The 21,764-nt window shown below is 36.3% G+C and overlaps 1 protein-coding gene across 2 annotated transcripts in view; it reads right to left on the bottom strand.

Annotated features, from left to right (window-relative positions):
- Positions 1-9,850, bottom strand: part of GALNT1 (polypeptide N-acetylgalactosaminyltransferase 1) — a 44,618-nt gene extending 34,768 nt beyond the window's left edge. The window contains exons 1-2 of one of the 2 annotated variants that reach the window (XM_080364286.1): positions 9,336-9,850; positions 1,943-2,117 (exon numbers count right to left, since the gene is read on the bottom strand). In XM_080364286.1, coding sequence (XP_080220412.1) covers positions 1,943-2,117; positions 9,336-9,474 — 314 coding nt within the window. In that variant the 5' untranslated portion in view covers positions 9,475-9,850. The remainder of the gene's footprint in view (positions 1-1,942; positions 2,118-9,335) is intronic. The other variant, XM_080364287.1, reaches the window with a different exon arrangement.
- Positions 9,851-21,764: the final 11,914 nt, after the last annotated feature.

Genomic DNA, 21,764 nt, shown 5'->3' with positions numbered 1-21,764 from the left:
AAATGTATAATGCATATCTTGCTGCAAAACACAATAACTGCAAAGCATAGTGAAGTGGAATACAACAAATTCCTATAGCTCACCTTGATTTTATAATTGTAATTTCATTTGTCTGCAAAAGCTTGAGCGATGCTTAGATAACGCATTTCATAGTTTTTAAGAATTACTCTATTTTTGATGAATTCAAAGTCTAGACTTCATAAAGCTTACAGGTAAACCAATTTTTAGATCCACAAATTTATTTTCTTATCTTTGTACTTAAACTATAAAAATGGTAGAATATATACATGCAAGCTTTCCAGTACGAATGCTGATAAACCAATGATGTTACTTAGTTTCTCCCCTACTTCCAGGGCCATAATGAAAAGGTACTCAATGTCTACCTTCCACATAACCAACTGTACATATAAATTCCCCCAAGTTTTGTTAATTCCTTCCATGTAGCTCTTCCAGAAAAAAAAATAAATAAATTTAAAAAAATTATATATATATATATATATATATATACACACACAGAAATCACACCAAGTTAGCATCACAGAACTGACAAAAATCTCCTGTAAAACCTACTATTTTCCTCACAACTAAAGTAAGTTGAAAATGTTAACTACAAGTTCTCAAGTGGTGGAAGTCAGCACTTTACAGTGGAGCAATTTCTTATGCTATACAGAGTATAACAGGCACAGACACTATCTATGAATCTGCACGAGTACCAAGAGATCCCATTGCCAAGTTACAACCACAATCAGAGCAATAATGTCAGAGAAAAGGATACAATGCCCCTCAAAACATTTACTGGTTTTAAAAGAAAAGCCTGCAAGGTCATGATTTCCATTCTTCCACTAAATTGAGATACAGGCAAGTAGTGACCACAGTGACCATAAAAACTAATTAATGATATATCTGAAAATCAATTTAAAAGTGACATAATTCAAACTTATGAAATAATATGTTGAAAAATATATGGCTCAATTAGTAAGAACACCAGCACTACCAGGAACTCACATGCTACATAAAATCACATTCATTACTATACATGAAGGTATAACACCTACAAAACACCTCTTTTATCACTCATTAAAAATGAAAAGCTGTCAGAGCTTCATCTCGTTCTTCTAATATTATCTTCTGAAGTAGGAAACGAAAACAAATTAAACAGCTAGGCCTTGTGTATACAGAAGCCACAGCAGAGCTGCTAAAGAAATGAGGTTTCTATAGGATCTGATTCTTGCAGAAGAATGCAGATAATTGATTAGGAAAATCTTATTTCATGAGCTTGACTTAACTTGAGAGTCCCTCTCATAAACAAGAGGGGTTAGGGGAAGGGGGAGTCATCAGCTACCGTGCCAGAGTAGCCCCAGGAGAGTAAAGCAATCTTAGTTTTATTTAAAACAAGGCTACAATTTTCTTTTTAATTACTTATGACTCAAATAGCTCTGAAAGAATCAATATTTCAGAGGCAAGATCAAAAATAAACCAGATTAGTATTAAAAAAAATATATAATGCAATCTAAATGAGGTCTTGCACATTTCATTAGATAAGAAAATTTTTAAAGTATTTCTTTCTCATCATCAAATTGTTTCTATTTCATATAATGCAGAATTTTAGTCTATCTCATTACAAGCAGTGCATGAATTTTTCAAATAAGTAATTTTTTCCCGAAATGCCAAGTCTTAACTTTGTTTTCCTTCAACCAGATTAATTTCTATTCCCCGAACAGGCTTCATACTTGTAATCAGATTCAAAGTTAAATAACACTGGAGAAAACTGGTTTCTACTGTTCAATCTTATTTTACAAATAAGTACTGTATGTACTGGAAATCCTCCTACTTTTTCACTTCAACAGTAATATCTTACAGAACTGAACTCTTGTTTTGGATCACTCTTTGTACATTCTTCATTTAAGTAGAGTACATTTTTAATACAACATAAAGCACTTACCCTTCTAACCTGACATCAGGTAAAGATCTGTTGAGTGCAATTATTTCACTTGCCATTAAATTAAATTGATTTATTTTAAACATCTCTTTCATTTTTTCTTGCTCCTCTTTCGGAATGACCACAGGCTTCCCCATCTCTCCAGGTCCTTCATGTGGTTTTTGTATGGGTTCTGGAACTAAGAATAAATAAAACGTTGGTAACTACTTTTACACTTGCTTTTGTTTGTTTATACTTTATTTTATACTGTAGGAGTGTTCCTAATTAAAACAGAGTTCTAAACCCAGCAGCTTCTGGAAGTGAAAACAAATCTTCATATTTGGGAGTTAAACAGAAGTAGTTAAACTCTTAGACACCACAATTCATTTGAAAAAACAGTAAAGGTTTAGATCTATTCATCATTGGGTCCTAACTGTCTTTACTGTTAAAATTCATGAACAACCGACATTTATATCCCAGATTATTCTTGCACACACAAACTTTACAGTAGAAGTTGAATTTAATCTTTACTAAAATACCTGTAAAGGAAAAATGTAACTTTACATTTATTTCCACATTTTTATTTTGACAAAATGACACATTTACAGTTTATAGATAATTTCTATTTGTTTTAGCAACATTATTTTAAGTCAACATGTTTTTGTTTAGTTTAATGTTAGTACTCTAGACAGAAACAGTAATACTTGACATGTTTAAATATCAAATAACTGATCAAACTGCTGAGGGAGAGTGGGAAAAGAAAAGGAGCCCAACCCTTCAATTATTATTTTCTGTTTGGTTGTATTTTTTGTTTTGTTTTTTAAGTGTAAAACTAAAACATAAAAAAAACCCTCTTACATTTTCTTTGAAAACTCCTGTTTACTTTTCTCCTGAATTAAATGTTTCAAATGCTCAAATACTGAATTTGAAATACATTACTATTTATCAAATTTAGTAAAAATTTTAATTTAAAACATAGTAATTTAAGATTTAAACAGAGGAACAGGAAGTATTTTAAAAGAAAAGCACCAAAAGCTCTCAGTAATAAGCCTAGCTTCAAATTATCTTTAATTTGCATTGAGGATAACACAGTGTAATTAAAGCTTTTGCCAAGAGCAAATAGCTATGTGAAGAATAAGTTTTTTAAAAAAGCTCAAACCTTCTATCCTTGCTGAAACACTAAGACTTAACATATATACTAATAACTGAAACATTGTGCTAGTTTGCTTTTCGCGTTAATCGGTTACTAGCACAATGTGTTCCTTGAGAAACTTTCATTTTGAAGTACCTGAGGCAATTGCACTAGTTGCGTTAATGCAGTGACATTTAGCAGAGAAAATCCTCCCACCACAGACAAGCTTTCTTTTTACCAAATTCCCCTTGACTGCCATTTGAGCTATAGACTTCTAGAAGCTGCCAGCCAGCCATACACTTCAAACAGATAAAGTATGTCCAAGCAGATCCTGAGCAGTTTGCTGTGCATCTTTGCCTCCTAAGAAAGTGTGGTTGAAGCCGCATCAAAGCTTGCTTATTTGCAATTGCATAACCTTTTAAATTACAATTTGTGCCTTTGGGGAGGCAATCAACATAAAACTATGGTATACAGTAAGGCAATTATTTGGGCTTAATTTTATATATTATACTTTATTTTATTACATGAGCTGACATAACTTTTCATTAAATGTCTAGCAATTAGTATATAGGTTGACTTAGAAAATGATTAAATGATGAGTGTTCAACATAGCTTTTAGATATTAGCATATTAGATATCTGAATGTATGTTCAAAAATATTTGCCGTATTTTTCAGCATTATAAAGAGTCAATGTCTTATCCTACCATATTTGCTATGTAGAAGTAAATAATTTCTTCTTTCATTTATAGTTTCAGTTGTTTCTTAACTTTGACTAAACCAGCTAAACTGAGTAGCTAAATTAACTTAAAACTTATATTTCCCATTTGCAGATCTTGCTGTTAGAGGCTAGTTTAGCATATCAGTGAGTTATAAGTGGGTGTACAAATTCCACAGATTCATCAGTTGAATTTTAAATTTCATTAGCAAATATATACTACTTGACTACAAGTTTTACATAAAGTACTCCATTGTGCAGAAAAATCCAGCAACAGCTAACTACTCGATCCACCTATGTTTTACGGAACTCACTAAATGCAAAGACAGGCAAGCTTGTGGTGCACGCACAGAGATGACTTTCCAAGAAGAATTAACCATCTTCTCTCAGGTTTCTGTTTTCCCACAAAAGCATGTAGTTTTCGTATAAACACAAACCAACAACACCCTCCCAAAATGACTCACATGCATTGTTAAAAATTCAAACCACAGTGCTTTTTTGTCAGTTAACTATGAAAAACATGTTTCCTTTGAAGGGCTGTAGACATGCACTGATGACATAGTTCTAACAAACAGAAATTTCATTTACAGCTACAAGTTTCAGAGCTAAATGAATGACTTAATCATCACCTGATCCGACAGGAAATCTAGTAATGTTTTTCCAGACATTTCTTGTTTGTATCAGTAAACCATTTGTTCAAGGAGGGCTTGATCTCTTCCAGATCTTCATTAAAAAATCAGGAACTCTTTATGTCTATGGACTACAACTCCTTTTTACCAGGAAATATGTCTGATGAAAACCAGATACTTCAAAATCTAAGACCGTCTAAACCAGAAAAAGGGATGGATTCTTCCCTGGCATGTGTTTAGGGGCTACAACAGTGGTAAACTGACCAAAACAACAAGTCCAGTCATGTTTGGAGAAACTACCACAATTAAAAGAAAGCTATTTGAACAGGTAGAAGTTTAGAGAAGTATTGTCTCTTACATACACCTCAGCCTTAACAGAACAAGACTGATTTATGATGAACAGTTCCTATTTTCAAAAATTAGGTCTGTGTCATTTTTCTTAGGAATTTTTTATGCAGCTGTGAATATTCAGAAGCGAGTCACAACTTCCCAATATTCCATCTTTACAAAAGCTCAAAATTCAGAACACAGGCCTTGATTTGCACTTGACAAAAATGACTGGTTCTAGTTTAAATTTGTCATTGCCCCAAGAAAAGAGTGTAAACAGCAAGCAGCTGAAATCACAAGACTCTTGCAATACCAGTCCTAGGTCTTAAAGTTGTTTGGTTTTTTTTGTGTGTGTGTAGTTTTTTTTGTTTTGTTTTGTTGTTGTTGTTTGTTTGTTTTTGCAGGACTTCTAATCATTCCACAAATCGAATGCTCTTTGGAGGAAAAAAAAAAATAGGAAAAGGAGGAGTTTGGAAGTTTATTTAGAAACTGCATCAAGTGCCAAAGCTGGAAGTTCCTTGGCAGTCATACCTTTAAGAAGCCTCTAACTGAGAGTAAGGAAGCACTTATTTGGTCTTCATTTAAGTCAAGACCTAAGAGCTGACACACAGGTTTCTTACAGAAATAAGACAGAGTTACACACACAAAAAAATCTTTATTAGTAAAACCAGAGTATTACCCGGTTTTTTTGTGTTTTGTTTTCTTTATTTATAGGACTAGCCCCTTTTTTGTATTGTTAAAAAAACAGCTTGAACCTTTTCTTTAAGCCTAGAAGTTGTTTACACTTACCAGTAAGTTCTATTCCAGGCTGTGAAATCTAAATTGCAATGCTGAATCCCTATCTGGAAACAGTAGTGCTCCACTAGATATCCTATGAATTTCAGGGTTGGAAAAAAAACTACTTCATAACATGGATAATGCTTACTAAGGTTCAGTGATTTTTCTTCCAACTCTTAAAAAACTTTTAAACTTACAGCAACAGCCTTCCATTGTCAGCTATTACCCTTTGTGAGTTTAACTGATCAACAATCAGTAATTATTAATACAAAGAGGGAAGCACCACCTAGATGTGCCACTTTTGAACCTGTGCTGGTTTGACTGAAAATGGGTTAATTTTCTTCATGCAGTTAGAAACCTTTCTTTTTCATAGCAAGCTCATTATTTGGACTTAGTTTGAGAACAAGAAGATAACACCTCAGCACAGAGTTAATGTTTTTAATTGCACTGATCTGAGAGCCTAGGACACTCTGAGCACTTTGCCCACAGGTGTGAGGCATGGAGGAAGGGGTCATGAATGGGGCAGAGCTTGACTGACATCCAGACTGATCAATAAGAGTATTCCATCCCATTAGTGTCATGCTTCAGAGATATAAGACGAGTTCGGTCTTCTTCTAACTCTCTCGGGTGCTTTCTCTTGTGGGCATTGTTTTTGTTTTGGTTTTTCTTTTTGCCCTTTCTTGTCGGAGCCAGAGCAGCTCAGTCGGGGTGTTTAGTTCGTCCTTCTACCATTTTGCAGAGGTCTCTGAGCCTTTCTGCCTTTTTCCTCTCTTTTCTCTTTGGGATCAGCTCTGGGACCAAGTGCCATTTCCTGGGACTGGTTGCTCAGCATGTTCACGAGGAACTGCCTTGAGTATCTTTTATTTCTGTTTTATAGATATATTTACTAGTAGTGTATTAGTATTTTGTTGTTTTATTAAACTGTGTTTTTCTCAATCCAAGTTTCTCTCTTCCCTTTTGATTCTCTCCCCTACTGGGGGGGTGGGGGAGTGAGTGAGCGGCTGTCGTGGTTGTATTGCTAGCTCAGGTTAAACCATGACAGAACCACTGGTAAAACAGGACAGCTGTATCTTTACGATATAACATTAGACACATAAGCTGAAGCTTGTGATTTAAGATGCTAGTATCTTATATACCAAGGAGAAAGATTTTTTTTTCCTCAAAGGCAATTTAGAGCATGGCTCTAAGACTTATTCTGAAGAAGAAACTCCCCCCATTTTCTGTATTAAAAACCTAACATCCTGACTTTGTGAAAGCCTAGACTGTCCAAAACTATCCTCAAAATCCTGCTGAAAATATCTGAAGACTGATTTTTCCAACTAGGCAAGAACAGCCTAAAATAAACTTACAAACTCTTCAGAAAAATTTCATTGTGTGTCCAGTAGGTTCATTAACTGCCGCAGAATTCTTCCATGAATTTCAAAGAGAAGCTATATACCAGAGTGACATGGACAAAAAGGACATTAAATTCAGAACACTTACATAATTTATGCTGAATCAAGAAAATGAAATCAATTATGGAAATTAATAGGGGAAAAAAAGTGATAAAGCAGATTTTGATAAAAGCTTCACAGGAAAAATAGCCTCAATGTTATCTGAGGAGATTCTAGGCATTCTGAGTGGGGAAAAAAAGCCACTATAGACTCCAAATCGGTACACTGCTGGAACAAATGAGAATATTTAAGATCAGGCATGCAACTAGGTTAAAAGGAAGTGTCACTGTCAACTACAACTATGGTTTCTAGCAGACATATTTCAGCAAAAACCCTACTACAAGTCAGCTGTAAAAAAAAAAAAAAAGAAAAAAAAATTGTACAAAACTATATACAAAGATTTTGATGGTTGGTTTGGTTTTTGGGTGGTTTTTTTTGTTTGTTTTCTTTTGTGTTTTGTTTTGTTTTTTACAAGTCAATAAGATATGAAAAAGTTATTAAGGATTTTAATACACACACAGGTTAGGGAAAAGCCAGAATGAAGACTGTACTTAGCTACCAAATTAAGTAAAAATAATGTTGCATGGGGAAAATTAAAGTACTAATCTTTAAAAACTGCAGATTTTCCCTCACCTGAAGGAACCCCCAATGCCTTTATGTGTAAAGTCATCTGAACTTTCAACATCATCAATATATCAAATCAAGTACGATATATATAAAAAAGTTCTGTTTGCAAGACAGCCCTAAAGAAGCCTGACAAAAGTTATAGGCTTAGTATTGCTTAAAACCTTTGTGGGAATCCAAACAGTGGATCCATTCTTCAACACCACAATAACAGTCATTATTTTATCCTCAAGAAAACCTCCCAGCTTCTGAAGATCAAAAAAAGACAAGACTGAACTCCTATAGAAGACATACTTTCTATATAACCTCCATTTTTTTATCACTTTCTTTTCCACTTATTGAAAAAGAAACCCAAACGATGAAATGCAAGCAACTGAAAATTTAAATATCTTTTGCAAAGCTCAGGTAGCTAAAACCTCTCTAAAATGTTTGAATGCAGTTGTGGAAACAACAGTTTTGAGGTACTAAGCACAGAAATCTGACATTCCTATACATTGCTCTTCTTTCTGGAGATTTATCTGCCTGGTTTTAGCCCCAACATCTCCCCAGTGTTATCCTGTAACAAAGCAACGCTGTTCTTAAAACATTTCAGAAAATTTCCCAGGCAGCTCAAACTTGTCCATACCAGATGTCAATAGGTGAAAAAGTTTTTTGTGACAGAATCCATGAATTAATCTCAAGTACAGTTGGCTGATTAGACTTAACATTGAGCATCACAGCTTAAGTTTCCTACAGCAGCAGCGAAACATACAGACACAGCCTTTCTGGTGGGAGAGACACCATAGCACAAAATTGGATGTTTCACAAATGAACGGGATGTGACAGCTGCCTGCAGTTCTAAATGTCCACACTGAGACATTGCAGGGATGGGAATTCTCCCTGCACCAACCCTTTCTCCCATGTGATCAACTACAATGACGTCCTTAAAACAGAGTTGGCAACATGAACGGTACGGGCTTTTAAAAAGCCACACTCTGCTCATAAAACTGGTTCCCAAAAACTAACATGCCAGTAACAAAACTGAAAGCTTATCTGAAGAGCTTTAGTACTGAGTAATACAGCTCTCCCTTCAAATAAAAAGTCACATACAGTTGCATGTGTACATACACACACACATACATATGCTCTGATATTTGTCACTTTTACATCCAAGTTTATTCTAGTTATTTTCATAAATTTGTTTTCATTACAACATTCACTGTCCCTTATTGCTAGAGTAACTGGCCAAATTTTGGCTTAGGTTTTATTTTTTTGGTTGCTTGGTTGGTTTTTGTGGGGTTTTTTTGTTTGCGCTTTTTTTTTTGTTAGTTGCTTTGGGAGGAGTGTTTTGGTTTGTGTGTTGTGTTGTTTTTTAGTTTGTTGTTGTTTTTTCCAGGGGAAGGGGGATAAGTAAGTTTGGTTGTTGGTTAGCTTTGGTTTGTTTTACCACCAAGTCTAATGAAGCTGACAGTGCCTTTGTTTCCTTACTGGTGGAAACTTAGAACATGCTTTAGATTAACATAGCTTACATTCCTGAACTGCTTGTTGCATAGTTTCATTATTTGTTTTCGTATACATCAGTGCTTAAAATTCTACACCTTAAGTAAGCATTTAAGTCTGCAACATAGAGCTCAAGCAACGTGCTTATTCCCTAGTTCTTTAAAGAAAGATTGGACATTCTGCGATACCTAAATGCTGATGCAAAGCTATATTGTTAGGGAAAAAAAAAATAATAAATGTTTAAAAGAAGTGCAATTTTAAATGAGCACAATTTAAAGATTACTCAGGCAGAAAACTTACCATCTCCAGCGGGCAGGCCTCGTTCTTTTATCTCATCACATCTGTTGCATTCACTGAAGTACAGCAATAGAAACATATCCAGAAGGACCCAAACCAAAGAGGTGGCAAGGACCACCTTGCAATATGCAAATTTTTTCATGGCACTTCAAGTCAAATACAAAAATAAAAAAGTATAAATAAAAATATCAACAGGTTTCTTTAATCCAGTTTGAGAGACCACGTTCTTCTATATCTGGGGAAAAAAAGAAAACAAAAGAAAAAAGTCACAAAAAGTTACTTAAGGACAGGAGCTAAAAGCAGAATTTTTAACTACATTTTAGAGGTAATGATTTATTTACCAAATGCTCTATGTATCAAAATGAATGCTTTATGCACTCCAAAGAGATTTAGGGAACAGGTTATATTAAAGCAGCATTCCTCCAGTCTTTTACCACGTCAACAGTCATCATTGGAAACTGCAAGTGACCAAAACAGAGTAGAGCTGCTAGAGAAGAGGGTATGCGCATCTAATGAAATTAAAAGGAATTCTCTGGAACCTCTGCAGATCAGAACAAGCTCAATGAATGAAAAGCAGGAACATCTCAGGAAGCAAGGTATCAATCTGTGCTGCATGAAGCCCATGGCTAATATTCCTCATGCTCCTGCTGTGTAGCACACACTGACTTCTTGGGCCCATCACTATGAATGCTGATCTACAAATGCCTGTATTTTATATAGAAGTGTCCTTCTTCTGATGAGGGCCCTGAAACTGTATTCATGGTGCAGCCTCACCAATACCAAGTACAGTGGCATGATCACTTCTCTGGTCCTGCTGGCCACGCTATTTCTGATACAAGCCAGGATGCTGTTGGCCTTTCTGGCCACCTGGGCACACTGTTGGCTCCTGTTCAACCAGCTGTCAATAATCTCATATTTCTTGAAGTTCAGACCTGTGAGATATTAGGCTATAAAAGAAAGAGTAAAACACACAGGAGCACAGTACTTAGGGGTCCTCAAATTAACAAAACACCAGGAGAATTGTAATCTAGACTTTCTGTCCATAAAAATACCAACTATATCAAGTGTTTTAAAATGCACAGGCTGGCACTATATCTGCCTCTAATGAAAGAAAATTCCTTTGAGAGTTCAGTGAAATGTCAAAGAGACACTGTGAATGCTTTGAATCCGTCGCCAGTTCAGGGAAGTGATTAAGAGACAGCAATGCAAAAGTTCAACCCACAGTGGTTACCACCAATAAGGCCCTTCCCTCTACCTTTACACAAAGGCTCTCACTCCCTTGGGCAGTTTACCGTCTCATGAATTACACTGTATTTTTACCACTGGTTTTAGGACAGCACTTCCACTGTGTGCTTACCAGCAGAATTCAGGCAGTAGAGCAGTGAAGCAAAGGGGCCTAGAAACTCTGCTGAAGTAACTGCCCTCTGCATACCAGTCTTGACTCAGAGCTCTGGAAGAAGACTTCACCACCCAGGGCTTGGGCTGTAAGAAATGCTAGGCACCTCTTTCTGGTGCTGGATGGGTAGTGGTGGCCTCATCCACAAGAGGGCTGCTCTGCTTGAAGCATTGGTTCTTCAGTGGAAGGGGCTGCAGGGCAAAGTGAGCAGACTGGCACACCATGAGCAACAATGAAGAGTAGTTAAATGGGTCTTCATAGAGACCTTGCAGCACCACAAACCTAAGTCCCATGAGGTGAGGAAGAAGAAACAGCTAGGCACTGCACTCAAGGAATAGGTGGATGGAGACTCCCAAGATGAGAGCTGCGTGATGGACAGGTCCAGGAAATCAGTGACTTGTGGCAACAAAAGGAAAGCCTGCAGATGTGCATTTTCAAAACAGTTATACTATCTGGGATGCTGCTGAAAGACTGATGAGTCTTCCCGAGTTCAGCTCTTAGACTACCAACCCTTGGCTATTCATCCATGTATGAACTAATGATACTGCCAGGTATGAACCTGAGCACATAAGCAATGACTGCAGAGCCCAGGAGGGTAGAGGGCAACAGGCATGGGACCCAGATACTGCTCTCCTTAATTGCTCCAGTGGGAGGGCAAGATTCAGGCAGGGGTGCAGACAGCCTACCAACACCTGGCTAGTGTCAAAGGCAGGTTTCTAGGACCAACAGACCTGCTTTGGGGAAAGAGGGCTGCTGAGCAAAATCTGTGTGACAAACTGAGGCAAGCAGTTTCATGAAGAGGCTCTTGTACTTCTGCAAAATACACAGAAGGTAGAAACTCAGCTACTTTGGAAGAATATAAAAACATATCCTGAGCATGGAACCCTGCTGTTAAAGGTCAGAAGAAACAAGAGCAGGGAAAAAAGGGAAGAGAAAAAAAAAAAAAAAAGGCAAAGGCAACTATAAAGATTCTGGCAAAAGAGACTGAGAATCACACAGATCCACTGCTCAGTGGGACAGCAGACCTGCTAACAACAGGTGTGGAACAGTCTACAATACTTGGTAACTTTTTTGCCTTCCTTGTTTTACTGGTAAGGTTTACTCGAGTGTCCCAGATTTTAGTCTACTGGCAGAGTCTGTGGGAGTAAACATCAATGTGCGGTACAGACAGATTGAGTCAGGGACCTCTTAAGACACTCGGATGTGTGCGACTCCATGGCACCAGATGGGAGGCATCTGAGGGTGCTGAAGGAACAGATTGATCTTACTGCAGGGTCATTCTCTATCATCTCTGAAAGGTCATGGTGATCCCAAGCGTTGCATCAGGACTAAGAAAAAACAAAACAAAACAAAACTACCATCAAGAAGAAAAAAGAGGATCTGGAGAGCCATCTGCTAGTCAGTCTCACTTCAACCCTTGTGAAGATTGTGGAACAAATCCTCCAGGAACCTACAGACACACACAAAAAACAAAGGCAACTGGGAACAGATTCTCCAGATTCACCAAGGGCACATCATACTTGACCAACCTGGCAGATTGCTTTAAGGAGAGGACCGGTTTGATGAACAATAGGAGAACAGTGAGTGTTGTTTACCTTGGACCACCAGGCTCTATGGGTTTTGACCAGCAGTACAAAGTACAGCTGACAGACATTCACCAGTGGTGTCCTTCAGAGGTCAAAACTGGAGCTGATACTGTTTAGTCTTCACGAGAACCTGGCAGATGGACTAAATACACGCTCAGCAAAGCTGCTGGTGACACCCAGCTGGGGGTGAAACATGCAGATGATACCTCGAGACAATACCCTGGAACAGCCATGGGTGGCCAGTCCAAGGGATATCCAACAGCTACAAAAACAGGCAGGTTGAAAGCCTAAAGAAGTTCAACTAATGCAAGTACAAAGTCCTGTACTCAGCATGGAATAACTTTATTATCTGTATAGGCTGGGTGTCAACAGGATAGGAAGCTGCTCTGCAGAAAGAAACCTTTGGAGTCTGATGGCAACTTTCACATGAAACAGCAGTACATTCTTACAGCAAAGAAAGTCAGCTGCACCTATAAACAAGTCCAGTAACCACAGCAATAATACCAAAATGCATAGGTTTAATAATTGCCTCTGCTACTGAGCAAAGTAATAAAACTGAAGATTTTTGCAAAGCCAGGTATTTTTTCTCCCTTCAAAATATTGGATAATAGAGAACAAAACCTGTATGCCATGGAAGCAAAAGGAATATTAAAAACACCTTGGAAAGAGTAGAAGGCTGTAACTTATCAAGAATAAAATGAAAGGAAGAAAAATGGGTATGTTCAAGTCTTATTATTTCTGAAGGTCAAGCAATTTTTTTTTTCCCCTGACAAAAATCAATGAGACACTTGACACTATAGGAAAGGTCATCTTTAAAATTACTTCTCATATAAAGTACATTGTTTCACTTTACCACCTCTTTTACTAACACAGTTGGCATGGGAAAGAATACTTATTTTTTTCATTTTTTCATTACAACACATTCAGTCATTTTTATCTTTAGATCAATTTCATTTTTGTTTATACTAGTGATCAGTCTTCAATATGACTTTGTAACAGACTTGACAAAGGACTTCATCACTGTTATTCGGCTAAATCAGGATTCTACACCAGATGTGGCACCTAAACAGACAAAGCTGATGTAAAGTTTCTCTTCCAAACCTTCAGATATAAATAGATTGAAGTTGGCACAAAGAAAGGGCTCATCAAAATCCTGACACAACATTTGCTATTTCTAAACTACTAATATCAATTTAAACCAAATGGGAAGTGATTAACTGAACAGCATCTAAAGAAAGATTGATGGCCTACATGAAATTGAATTTTCAGCTTCTCAGTCTATTTAGTAATGAGGGAGAAGAAGCTGGCATACTCTAAAGTAACATACTAGGCATATGTATGGATTTTTGAGCAAATGCCTAAAAAATGAAGCAAATGCAAGCTGTCAATGTAAGCATTGCTTAAAACTCCATACATCTGAACTATTAATGAGGCTTATCCAGTTGAGTATGTCTATATTTGAAAACAGAAGTGATGCCAGCACTAAACTCACGTTTCAGAACCACTTTTGCTACTCTGCTGGTGTGTTTTTTTGTGTTTTTACTGGCCCACCCTCTGTTAAATTGTTTTTAGTACTTGCTTCCAGGAAGCTCATCACCATCAGCTCTTCAGTAAATAGGTCAGTTTGAGGATAAACAAAGTCTTACCTAGTTTCAATGTTATAAAAAGCATTCTAATTCTAATGTTATAAAAAGCATTCTAAAAAACATTCTAATCAGAAGGTCAGTCTGTGGCAAACAGGTGTATGGTATGTCGTCTTCACCAAAACATAGACACATCTGGTAAACTTCACTAGGCAAAAAAATATTCACAAGTTCAAGGATGCCAGTACTCTCTTCTGCTTGGAAGTTAACATAGAGTAGTACTCTTCATGGAGCTACACTTGTGTGACAGATTTTGAAAGGTTTCAGTATTCAAAAGGCACCTGTTCAGTATAATCCAGCAACAGGAAGTTCTGAAGAAATGATGACAGAAAACAGTTCATTCTAGTTTGAAGCAGTATGAGAACAATTCAATAAATGTACACCTACTCTTCAAAAAAATCTGAGAAATGTGGGTCAGTAAAATCAATTTCTATTTTTCTTGCTCTGTGCAGAAAGACTACACTTTCAATTCATCAGAAGTGAATTTTCAATTCAGAAGTCAACGTTTTAAATTGACCATTTGAAAAAAACCCTATCAATTATGTTTCTAAAACTGGTAGAACTTGGAATGAAGGAAGAATAAAATAGAAACATAGGAGTAGCTGACTATACTTGAAAAGACAAGGATTAACTTAATACAGAAAAACAGAAGTTACGTGCTCCTAAAGGCTTTCCTAGAGTTAAACTAGAATGCATAAATACACTTACAAAAGTAGAAGCTCTTGTGAGACGAAAATCTGGCTCATCACACAGAAAAGCTATGCCAAGAATGGAACAACAGGTATGTACTCCACCCACAGTTTTGTCAAACTGTTTATAACTCTATGGAACTAAGTCACTGTGCACTTGAACCTCTGATTCTACTGATTTACTTACCTAGTCTTTACTTAACCTTTAAACTTTTATGATTAATTCTAATTACTTCTAAGATACATAGTAAGGAAATAACATTTCCAAACTGTGTAGAAATGCTTTCAAAAGCAAGCTCTTCTTCCAGCTACTGCAAAAAAACTAAAAGACATTGTTATTTTGGTGCCTATGTTTTTCAGAAACATCTTAAAACCTGTTTCCAAAAGTTAAATGATTGTAGTTAATTTTGCAAATTAGAGTACTTAACTGTTTCTCCAATGAGTTTGTAAGCAGCATATATTATCTTGATAAAGTCTCCTCAAAACTTTCCAAGAAATCTACCAAGCATTTGGTCATCACTTTCAAGGAATTCCCACTACTTCACAATCCTTCCTGATTCTCTTCTTAATTAGCACTATTCAAATAAAAATTATAATTTGCAGATTAATAACTACTTAGTATGGACCCAATGTTAATTATCCTAGAAATATAGTTTACCCCCATTTAACAAAGATTAAATATGTGAAAAACAATTGCTGGAGGGACAAGGAAATTGAAATGATGAAACCCAAGACAAAATAAAACCAAGATTACCTACTCTAGTAAAAACAGGATGGCCGGTACGATCCCTTCTGTAGGGCCCAGAAAGACCTGCCATGTGAAACTTCAAAGCATGATAGCAGACAGGTCTAGTAATTTACTACATATACTACCTGAAACAGGCATAAATGCAATTCAGAAGGACAGCAAGCCATCCAGACATGTAGTTAGTTTAATACAATAAATTATGCTAATACTGCACTAACATAGTATACGTTAGTTCAGTAATTAATACACTATATAGTATTTAAATACTGCAAATGTTTCTAGAACACACTGAGTAAATGATCAGAGATGTAAGTAGATCAGAAGCTGAATAAGTACCAATACCACTTTCATAAAATTAGAACAGTGTAAATTTCATTCAATCTCCAACTGACTTCAAAGTTACTGCTGTCAGATAGTGCAAAACATTTTAAATATAGCTCTGACATGGAAAACTTATTTAAGGTGAGATCAGAATTAATACAAAAAAAATAATGTGGAGAAATGAGATGATTACAAGAAAGACTGTAAATACTTATTGAAAAAAACTTAGTAGGCTGACAAGAATGCACCTTCGATAATGTGGCAACTATTTGCTTTAGTAATCTTGGTGCTAGATCTAGATTGGCAATTTGAGACCTATTGCCATTAAAAAGTAACAAGTGATAAGGTAGAAATAAAGATGGTTTTGTGAACTGGAATAACAAGATTGAGATGACACAACAGAATACGCACAATAGTATGCAGTGGACTGTGTAACTTTGCTGTCAGCCGAAGAGTTTCAATAGAGCAAATGCTCAGAAGGGTGACACTCTGAGCTGCCACTGTCATCCAGTCATAGATAAAAGGCCAATGAGATTTTTGAATGCATCATTTAGGTATTTTCCCTAGGTATAAAACCAGAAACCATTGTATGACACACCACTATGACACAAGGGAAGGGCAGAGGGAGAGCTATGTAGTAGCAAACAAGATGTTTCGAAGCAGAACCCTGGGGATTTGTAAGAGTCCACTGCAGGGGCCTGGACACAGTGATCCAAGTGATCCTTTCTACTCCCAGTCTTCCAGCCTGGAATTTATACAGGAGCAAACAACACAAAGGTCTAAATTAATTGCTTCCAGAAGCAAATGCAGATGCCAGACATTTGTCATAAAACCCCTCCACACCAGCTCTGAGTTGGGCGGGTACGCGGGATTTGTTTTTAAGTTGGTCTTTTAGGAGAAGAAAAAAAAAATCCACACTCACAGATTCCCCTAAACCCAAATTCTCCCAATAGATTGTTTTTGAAAAGAAAATAAAGGATTATTTACAGAACTCCTCAAATTTAAATCTTTGAAAGGCGTTCTTACGTTACTTCTTTTCCCCAACCATAGCCAATACTTTTTAGACTGACTTTAAGAAATCCCTATCTTGCTTGAACGAAGAAAATACAACGGGGAAGGTTTCAAAGGACCAGATGAAAAATATTTTAATCAAATAACAAAAGATCAAAACCAATTTACTCCACAGATTTTGGATTTACATTCCTTTTTGCAACATTTTTTGCTATACATGAAGAAGAATAAATAGATCCATGAGGGAGACAAAACATTCCCTATCAGAATACTGCTGTAAATATTACAAGAGCTCAAGAGGATAGCTAAAATTTGGGAACCAAGAATACAATAAGAGTACAAAGACTACTGCTGTCGATATATCAAGAGATGAGATTCACTTGACTCCTATTCCATGACTTTAAAGTAGCTTTCAAATGACTGAGGCAACTATTTCATTTTTCTGTCTGTTCTCCAGGTTTAATGAAAATTATCTAAAACCAGACAGATTTATTCAGGGCATCCTTCACACATTTCTGTTCTCTCAACTTCTTTGAGATTTAAAATATGCTTCTATTATGCCCAGTGAACAATCAGTATATATTATTTAATATTGCAAATCCTACACAAAAACACCTATACATCTTCTTACAGTACTGATTCAAATATTAGGTGTATATCATTAGTTCAATTTAATTACAACATATAACAAAATGAATACACAGATAGATATATATACATATATATATAGCACCTTGAAGCTAACAGCAGTAAGTTTTTGCATAGGCATTCAGTTCTCGGGTATTACAGTAGCGTAGGTGAGTTCAAACCACCATTATTCAAACCTTTTCCTTCTTACATTGAACAGCAGATATTGCCTCTCCTGACAACTACACAATAGGCAATCCTTTCAGGAAAGCAGATTTATAAGCCGACAGACAGTTATTTCTTTTCCCCAAAAAACTGCAGTCTTAAATTGGGCTCCTGACACCTCAGATGCTGACACGGAGCAAACATTCCTCTTCCAAGCCACAGCTACTTCACTTGCACGCTCCAGGAGGGCTACCAAGTGTACTTGACTTGGAGTAACAGGCAGTGAGAGAATACAGACGGTATTTTCATCACTGAGTACCAGAGGCAGCATGAAAACAATGAGCAATTCATGAGTGAAGAGCTTTTGTTATTAACAGCAGCAAGAGAGGATTTTAATGTCAGTTCTAGCAATGCACCAAGCTCATAAATCCCCAATGTACGATAATTAATGCCTGAAGATGCAGCAGTAAGACGTGTTTGAGCCTCTTGCTATCCTTCACAGAGGCCTGCGGTGGGATTTTCTTTCGTTTTTCTTTCTGGAAGATTCACAGTTGGTGACCCAGCACTTAGCTTTTCAGTACAGCAACACTCCTGTCAACCAGCACCCCAGAGCTATAAACCGACTTGGATCTTCAATAAATCCCTGAAGAGCTGTGTGCTGGCTGGTCTTTCAATCCCAGCACTACAGGACTGGAAGAGAAAAATCCAGGTCTTGTTGGTACAGGTGTTCTAGGTGAAAATCTCCATTTCCTGAAGAAAAACAATTCTGTCGTGTGAGCTAGAGATCTTGCAAGCTCACCATTACTCAGACAAAACTTTTTAATTAAGTAATTTAAGCTTCCCTATAAGAGCTAAATGCTGGTTCCAAGTCTCTTCTAAGAAATAAAATCTGAACTACCCAAAATTTATATTACAAGGGGATAGTGCCACAGTAGTGGAGATTAGGCTATTACTATACAATTTGTTGTCTGCAACAAAAACCTGTAAACACTTCCACATATTTTAGATACTCAGGCTTGTGACATGATGTAACAAAGCATGAAGGCTTCCAGCCAAAAGCAGCATCACTTGGCCTTACAAGACATATGTTCACTAAGGCCAAATGCATACAATCAGTCAAGAATTTCTAATAATCAAGAAGTCACACATTCCACAGACTAGTTTAAATCATCTGACAGGTGCAAGATGAATAAGCTATAAGCAGAACAGACCAACCTACGTGACTTCTTCTAAAGTTAAAATTTCTGCTGAAGATAAATAGATTTACTATTGCGATCAATCTGTTTAAAAAAATCATATGCACTAGATTAGACTATATGGAAGTGAAAACAAAGTAAGCTGTTCCATATTCTCAATGCTCATATTTTTCATCTTCCTTTATAATGTTTCTGCATAGTCCAGAAAATCAGATTTACTTCAATTTTTTTTTAAAGTTCTACATTAAAATGTCAAACTGCAAACTCAGGTTTTTTACCAGCTGAGACTGAACTAAAATGAATACTATCCTTATCAATAGATCACTCTTCATACAAATGTGTCAAATACCCAACAGAATTTTCTGCAGATGATACTTTCTTCAGTCTGTACATGTCAACAGTTACAAACATCAGGTTGCATTTGCTTTTGAAGTATTTTGCAGAAATAAGCAGATTCTTCCTGAAAACACTGATGGATACAGACAAAGGGGTTTGGAATTTACTCTCTGCTCTGATCTTAAGATAGAAGCGAAGAAAACTAGCAACTCAGATGTCAGTATTAAAGTATCACAAATTTCAACGAGAAATTTTGGACTACTTAAAGGTCAGAAGAATTCACCATCACCAAGTTGGTTACATATTTTTCATAGACAAAGACCTAATCAGACTATGAACAGTCAAGTGAATAAATCTTTCATAAAACCATTTTTGATATTTCCTCATATTAGGAGAAACTTAAATCTTGCAAGCTAAGCCTCAAATGTTTTAAAACATCCAATCTCCATAAAGCTTCTGATTATTATTTAGATATGTATCAAAGCCAAAAGTTAGAGTGGAATAAAGTTGTTCATTAATTCCTCAAACACTTTTAAAGACAGCACAAAATTACATAGGCAAATAGTCATCATTAAGGATGAATCACTAATGGGCAAGAATTTGAATTAAAGAAAAGCACAACTGGCTAATTAGGAAAAAAAAAGATTATAAAGGAGATTTCTGGAAACATAGGGCAAATAGTAGTAAACTCCTTATGTGAGTAACTGCAGAAACCTCTAATCCTGAAAACTTTCTGTTGCAGATTAAAAATTCAGAATGGGAACTTGAATAAATACTAAATAAATACACTCAAAGAGCATTTTCTCTCTGCCTTCAATATATGTGGAAAATATTACAAAAATTAGAAGTGTTCTAGAAGAAAAGTTTTGAAAACAATACACTTAAAGAAAAACTGATGGTATGTGCTGGGGCCACATGGTGTTTATTCTACAGAAGCTGGCTGAATTCTGCCTGGAGTAACTGCAGAACCTGCTGACAAATCAAATACAGGCAGATATCAAGTGAAAAACTGCTGAATAGGATAATGCATGTGACTGAACATGAAGACTTAAAAAATTAGGAAATATAATTTGACAAAATAAGGATGACAATCATTTAACACATGGTGGGCTATATTGTCTCAAGTAAAAAGAAAGAAGGTAAAGAACTCAAAGTTTTTGTTAACAAGTTTTGCTTGACACACCTTTAACAAAGATGCTGCCAATAGTTTGGGGTTTTTTTAAATATATATAGATATAGATAGATATCTAAAAACAACAAAAACACCCACCACACACACAAAATCCCAACAACAACAACAAAACACAACCTACCATGCCTAACGAAACACAAAAATTCTAACCAAAAGTAGCTCAGCAGTTTTTCAAGACTAAACACTTTTTGAAATACAGAGAAAACATCAGATCTCTATCAAAAAAACAAAAGCAACCCCCCAAAAAATCAGAATATATGTTTGCTTCTTTTTCACTAGAAAGAAAAGGCTGATCAGGTATGAAAACAAACAAAAAGGCAAGCTAGCATTGTCCAATTTCATGACACCTTCATGAAAATTATTGCAATGTTTCTCACAAAAACTTGTGCCCCTTGGCTATGCAATATAGCAAATATGCTTGCTATATGCAAATATAAATTCCACACAGAAAGCAAATGGCTGTATTTATACAGACAGGCCATATAGCTATTAAGCATACAGTCACACATGAAGTTTGTTTTCACATCGTAGAGCTGTCTGCTCAGCAGGTAAATTTGGCTGCTAACAACTATTTTGTATTAATACACACAGTATTGCATTAAGGATAAGATTCTTCACATTCATCTTTCATTTTCCCTCTTACTTATACTCGATTGTTTTAGATTTAGTTTTTCTTAATTCTGTCTTCCCAGATATCCCTGACAAAATAAGCTTGAGAAATGCCATGCTTTAAGTTCTTTATTTACATAGTCAACCCATATGAGTGTACATATGGTATAAAAAGAACTACCATGAGATTTTCTTTAACTATCCATAAATTTGTCCATGTAAAAATCTATTTCTAAGGCAGACAATGCTTATATTTTGGGTTCTACTTCGGAGAGATAAACCAGAAGAAAAGAATTTGGGATCATTTTCAAGACGGGACAAGGAAAGAAGAAATCGAAAGGGAGAATTTGCTACAGTATTTTGCAAACAGCCCAATACAGCAATGGCTCCACTTCCAGACTAAAGGATGGGATACTTTCTTTGTCCCCATGGCATCTTGGTCTCCAGCACTGATACTGATATTTCCACAAGACCAGAGCTTAAACTCTGGAGTTCAGACTTCAGGTGAGCTAGAGGTTTATATGCTGAAGCACCTGTGATGACTAACAATACAAGAGAATTTACAGAAGTATCAGTACTGTCTACTTTGAAATGTTGAAAGGCTAGTTTCACATTTTGGGACGTTCTCACAACAGACGTCTATTCTCCTTTTCCTTTCCACTGCACTTTTCCCTTGGATATTCAAGCAAGCAAACTCTCCTTAACTCTCAGGCAGGCAGCAACTCTGACCAATTCTGTTCTGTGCACCAGATGCACCCTCCTTCCCTCACTGTTGTTACGTCTACATCTCCTAGGTTGCTACCAAGCAAGCAATAATGCAGACAAGTGAAGCAGAGACAAGCCAGAAAAGTGACCTTCTGTTGCTGCAGCAATCAAGACTATTTAAGAAAAGGAAGAGGAAAGAGGAGAAGTA

Source organism: Nesoenas mayeri (genome assembly GCF_963082525.1).
Source record: "Nesoenas mayeri genome assembly, chromosome: 2".
In the NCBI taxonomy this organism is placed as follows: domain Eukaryota; kingdom Metazoa; phylum Chordata; class Aves; order Columbiformes; family Columbidae; genus Nesoenas; species Nesoenas mayeri.
The sequence above is the reverse complement of the archived record's forward strand: the minus strand, read 5'-3'. Positions and strand labels throughout refer to the sequence as shown.